The sequence below is a fragment of the Mandrillus leucophaeus genome, unplaced genomic scaffold (genome assembly GCF_000951045.1).
Source record: "Mandrillus leucophaeus isolate KB7577 unplaced genomic scaffold, Mleu.le_1.0 Scaffold264, whole genome shotgun sequence".
In the NCBI taxonomy this organism is placed as follows: domain Eukaryota; kingdom Metazoa; phylum Chordata; class Mammalia; order Primates; family Cercopithecidae; genus Mandrillus; species Mandrillus leucophaeus.
Window position 1 is genome coordinate 1,866,791 of NW_012102743.1, and position 6,231 is coordinate 1,873,021.

The following is a 6,231-nucleotide window of genomic DNA, read 5'->3' on the forward strand; positions in this document are numbered from 1 at the left end:
ATCTCAAAAAAAGAAAAAAGAAAAAGAAACGCAAAATTTCAGCACAAAATGATGTATACATAGTGATATACTACAGGAAAATGGGTTTTTAAGCAGAAGTCAAAAGTTGTTTACATCTGCCAAGCAATTAGGTAACTTGCCTCTGCAGCCCTACAAGAATGACATCTACAACCAGTAGAGCACATATTTATTAATTCTCCTAAGTTGTTGACAGTATATATATGATTTTTCAAATGATGCTTAACATACTGTTTTTTTTTTGGAGACAGTCTCACTCTGTCACCTGGGCTGGAGAGCAGTGCACGATCTTGGCTCACTGCAACCTTCGCCTTTCGCATTCAAGCAATATTCCTGCCTCAACCTCTTGAGTAGCTGGGATTACAGGCATGCACCACCATGCCTGACTAATTTTTTTTTTTTTTTTTTGAGACAGAGTTTTGCAGTGTCGCTGAGGCTGGAGTGCAGTGGAACCATCTCGGTTCATTGCAAACTCCGCCTCCCGGGTTCAAGAGATTCTCCTGCCTCAGCCTTCCAAGTAGCTGAGATTACAAGGACCGACCAGTACACCTGGCTAATTTTTGTATTTTTAATAGAAATGAGGTTTCACTGTGTTGGCCAGTTCGGTCTCAAACTCCTGACCTCACGTGATCTACCTGCCTCGGCCTCCCAAAGTGCTGGGATTACAGGAGTGAACCACCGTGCCCAGCGACGCCTGGCTAATTTTTGTATTTTTAGTAAAGATAGGGTGTCGCCATGTTGGCCAGACTGGTGTCGAACTCCTGACCTCAGGTGATCTGCCGGCCTCAGCCTCCCAAAGTGCTGGTATTACAGGCGAGAGCCACTGCACTCAGACAACGCTTAACATACTTGAAGAAAATTTTTGAGCAACTTAAAAACCTTCTCACTCATTCATTAGTGACCATAAGTTCTCAACAGAAAGAAAATAATGCCATTTGGCAGCCTCATGGCTTGGTGATACTTTACTTAAAGCAGCAGGGCACGGTGGCTCACGCCTGTAACCCCAGTAATTTGGAAGGCTGAAGCGAGTGGATCACTTGAGGTCAGGAGTTTGAGACCAGTTGGCCAACACAGTAAAACCCAGTTTCTATTAAAAGTACAAAAAAATTAGCAGCGCATGCTGGCACATGCCCGTAATCCCTACTAGGGAGGCTGAGGTAGGAGAATCGCTTGAACCCAGGAGGCAGAGGTTGCAGTGAGCCGAGATCACGCCACTGCACTTCAGCCTGGGCAACAGAGCAAGACTCTGTCTCAAAAAAATAAATAAATAAATAAATAAATAAATAAATAAATAAATAAAACAATAGCGCAAAGTAATCGTCAAGTCTATAAGACCATTTAATTCAGATCAACTTACTTAGGGGAAAAATGTTTTACTCAAGCTACTATCACTAAGAGCTCAAAAGATGAAGCCTCATATATGCTAAGACATGTTGAAATCCATGTATTAAAAACCCTTCAATTAGCCAGGCATGGTGGTACACACCTGTAGTCCCAGCTACTTGGGAGGCTGAGGCGGGACAATCACTTGAACCTGGGAGGCGTAGGTTGCAGTGAGCCAAGATCGCACCACTGTACTCCAGCCTGGGCAACAGAGCAAGACGCTGTCTCAAAAACAAAAACCCTTCCAGGCTAGGAATGGTGGCTTATGCCTATGATCTCAGCACTTAGGGGAGATGGAGACAGGTCAGTCACTTGAGCCCACAAGTTCAAGACCAGCCTGGGCAACAGGTGAAACCTTGTCTCTACAAAAAAATACAAAAATTAGCTGGGTGTGGTGGCACATGCCCATAGTCCAAGTTACTTGGGAAGCTGAGGTGGGAGGATGGCTTCAGCCCAGGAGGCAGAGGTTGCAGTAAGCTGAGTTCATGCCACTGCATTCCAGCCTGGGCAACATAGACAGACCCTGTCTTAAAAACAAACAAACAAACAAACAAAGAAAAAAACACCCTCTAGCACAATGGATTCCAAATCCTCTGGCTCTCATGAGAGTTGCAAATAGAGGCATTACTGCCCTTCTCACCTCTTCTTTTAAAACAAATTTAGGCCAGGTGTGGTGGCTCATGACTGTGATCCCAGCACTTTGGGAGGCCAAGGCAGGCAGGTTACTTGAGGTTAGGAGTTTGAAACCAACATGGCCAACATGGTGAAACCATGTCTCTACTAAAAATACAAAAAATTAGCCAAACGTGGTAGTGGGCACCCGTAATCCCAGCTACTCAGGAGGCTGAGGCATGAGAATTGCTTGAACCTGTAAGGCAGAGGTTGCAGTGAGCCAAGATCACACTACTATACTACAGCCTGTGCGACACAGTGAGACTCCATCTCAAAAAAATTAATTAATTAATTAACTTTAGTGTATAATCTTAAATGCTTAGGAAAGTAAGCCCTTACATAGCAAAGACCAAGTCTACTTTCACCTATAGAAATACTGTGATTCTTGGGCAGGGCACGGTAGCTCACGCCTGTAATCCCAGAACTTTGGGAGGCTGAGGTGGGCGGATCATCCGAGGTCGGGAGTTCGAGACTAGCCTGACCAATGTGGAGAAATCCCATCGCTACTAAAAACAAAAAAAATTAGCCAGGCATAGTGGCAGCCGATTGTAGTCCCAGCTGCTTGGGAGGCTGAGGCAGGAGAATGGCATGAACCCAGGAGGTGGAGTTTGAAGTGAGCTGAGATCACGCCACTGCATTCCAGCCTGGGCGACAGAGCGAGACTCTGTCTCAGAAAAATAAATAAATAAAAATACAAAATTAGCCAGACATGGTGGCGCATGCCTGTAATCCCAGCTACTTGGGAAGCTGAGACAGGAGAATCACTTGAACCCAGGAGGCGGAGGTTGTGATGAGCCGAGATCGCGCCATTGCACTCCAGCCTGGGCAACAAGAGTGAAACTCCATCTCAAAAAAAAAAAAAAAGAAAGAACTATTGTGTTTCCTAAAAATTGTCAGCCAAAATTGGGAGATTTCACGTAAAATTTAGATGTACTATTTCTGACACTATGGGGTCTGCAGCACACCAGGCTGTAACAATCAGATGAAGCAGGGGTCAGCCAGGCACAGTCTGTGCACAAATCCAGTCCACTACTGGTTTCCACAGAGCCCAAGAACTGAAAATCGTTTTTACATTTTTATATCACTGGGAAAATCAATAATAGTATTTTGTTAATGTGAGAAGTATAGAAAATGTAAGTTTCAGTGTCCACAAATAAAGCTTTATTGGAAGACAGTCATGTCCATTTAATGAAACATTGTCTACAGCTGCTTTAACACTATAATGCAGCCGAGTTGAATAGCAGCAACACAGACTGCACACTGCATAGCTGACAACCTCCACTAAACCTCCAAAGACTGTCTTTTCTTTCTGCATATTAGCATTCTGTGTGTATATTTGTCCTCACTAGTTTATATGAAGAAACCATATAAATCCAACCCAAATAATGACATAACATAGAATGTGAGCCAGGAAACAGAAATTAAGACCCATTAAATTTTGGTCACTGCTCATTATCCTATATGAAATTCATAAAAGACTATGAGGTATGTCTTTTTTTCATTGTTTTTGTTTTCTTTTGTTTTGGTTTTTCTGAGACAGAGTCTCACTCTGTTGCCCAGGCTGGAGAGCAATGCCGGCTCACTGCAACCTCCATCTCCCAGGTTCAAGCAATTCTCCTGCCTCAGCCTCGCAAGTAGCTGGGATTACAGGCGCCCACCACCACACTCAGCTAATTTTGTATTTTTAGTAGAGATGGAGTTTCACCATGTTAGCCAGGCTGGTCTCGAACTCCTGACCTCAGGTGACTCGCCCACCTCAGCCTCTGAAAGTTATGCACGTGAGCTACCGGATTATGCACGTGAGCTACTGGGTCCAGCCCAAGGCATATTTTTAAATCAATATTTAAGATTTCTGCAAATGAACATTTATATGTATACAGTACACACATAAATCCTATTAAGGAGGTACAACATAATCCCATTCTAAACTAGATCAATCTCATGAGGGAAAAAAAGTTTTTGCTTATTTTCATCAGATTTTTAAATCACATACATAGAAGACTTAGAAAACAAAATAGACCAAGACGTTGTCAGCAACACATCTACAGTCTGGTGTTAATAAGCACAAAAGTCACACCAGGGTATGAATCTCATGGATCCTTTCCTTACCTGAATAGCTGTCAGTTTATGTCTTACATTCACTAGGATAATGCGTGCTAATAAAAGCAGTATGGGCTTCGAGGTCAGGCTGTAGATCGATTCACCATCTAGAGCGAGCAGGCTCAGAACAAATGCATCCAGTCCTTTAACCTGAAAAAAGGATTATAAACTAAGATGATATAATTTAACAAAAGATTAATCTTTATAGGTCTTATAATAATACAAAGATTTTCCAGTCAACTCAGCTTTGAAACAAAAGCATTAATATATTACACAGCAATTGGCACTGGACAGAATTATAACACTGCAAATGCCCTTAGACATCTATAAATCCAGCCTGCCCTGATGGATGGCCACCCATCTGATCAAACTTGATTTTTTAGGTTTTTTTTCTTGAGATGGGAGTCTCACTCTGTTGCCCAGGCTAGAGTGCAGTGGCACGATCTTGGCTCACTGCAACCTCCGTCTCCCAGGCTCAAGTGATCCTCCTGCCTGGGCGAACAGCTGGGACTCCAGGCACGCACCATCACATCTGGCTAAGTTTTTGTATTTTTAGTAAAGATGGGGTTTCACCATGTTGGCCAGGCTGGTCTCGAACTCCTGACCTTAAGTGATCCCCTGCATCGGTCTCCCAAAGTGCTGGGATTACAAGCGAAAGCTACCGCACCTGGCATGTTCAAATTTTAGAGAAACAAGGAACTAAAAAAAATGATAGCATTGAAGAGATATCATCACTTCATAAATTTACTTACAACAAAATATTATCTCAATGAAAAGCATCCCTATGTTAAAGTATTTATACTAAATAGTGTATTTGATATTTATATTAAACACCAATATTTCACTTAAGCTTCAATACATGGAAAATGTCATTATAAAGTAAGTGTCTCCTCCATAATTTCTATCAAGCCAAACAATCAACAAGGTCTCATACATCAAATGCTGAATGGGCATATGACCACGCACCAGAGTGAGCAGAAGACTGCAAAATAAAAAGGATGCCTTTGAAAAATGCACTCCCGTGTTGTACAGAGATTTTTTACAATGGACAAGGTTGTTAAAATTTGGATGGCAGAATTTTAACAACTGCCATAAAATAGCAAGGAAGAATCCTCACCCATCAGGAACATGGGTTCCAATGTCAAAGGATAGTGTCCTTTCTCTGCTTCTCATTAGTTTGTGAGTACATGTAAACTTTTCCCACAATTTTTTTCCTGATGAAGCCTCAGTTTCATCAATTATAAAATGAAATACCTGGGCCCAGTGCAGAGGCTCACACCAATATATACTACCTGGAGAGCATTACCTGTGACACTCAAGCTAGGCTGTGAGTACAAAGGAGATTTATTATTTAAATTGTATACATTTCATATGCTCTTTTAAGTGTTGGTGGTAGTTCCAATAAAAAAGTTAAAATCAAAGACTTACTCAAAGTTTCCTACAACTCCAAATGATTTCCATCAAGTCTGATTTTTCACTGCTAAAAGCGGCAAGCTCAAAGCATCCTTTTCCCACAAATACTATGCTGTTCTCTCCTCTAAATTCCTGCTCATATGACTGCACCTAGAATGTATATTTTCCTCTTCTCTATCCATTTTCTAACCACCCTTCAGGTTCTAGCTCAAGGTCCACTTCCAACTAAAAGGTCTTCTTTGACAAAATCCAGCTTCCAGAAATCTCTTCGTTAATGGCAATATTTCTTATGGTCTGAACTTCTCATGAAATTCATTTTCATACTGTTTTGATTTGCTACCTGAATTTACAGGTGCTTCTACAGTAGTGTAAAAGAGTACTGGATTTTGGAACCATTGGAATGTGGATTCCAATGCCCCAGCTATAAGATCTCTGACAAGATTCTTTTGCCACTCTGAGCTTCAGTCTTTTCATCTATAGATTACCTCAAATCTGTAAGGACCAAAGTGACACAAGAAATGTGAATTAAGGCCAGGCGCGGTGGCTCACACCTGTAATCCCAATACTTTGGGAGGCCGAGGTGGGTGGATCATCTGAGGTCAGGAGTTCGAAACCACCTTGGCCAACACGCTGGAACCCCGTCTC

The 6,231-nt window shown here is 42.1% G+C and overlaps 1 protein-coding gene across 2 annotated transcripts in view; it reads right to left on the reverse strand.

The window, feature by feature from the left end:
• Positions 1 to 6,231, reverse strand: part of TTC27 (tetratricopeptide repeat domain 27) — a 230,546-nt gene that overhangs the window by 208,857 nt on the left and 15,458 nt on the right. For both annotated transcript variants that reach the window (XM_011984236.1, XM_011984237.1), the window contains exon 4: positions 4,183 to 4,323. In XM_011984236.1, coding sequence (XP_011839626.1) covers positions 4,183 to 4,323 — 141 coding nt within the window. The remainder of the gene's footprint in view (positions 1 to 4,182; positions 4,324 to 6,231) is intronic.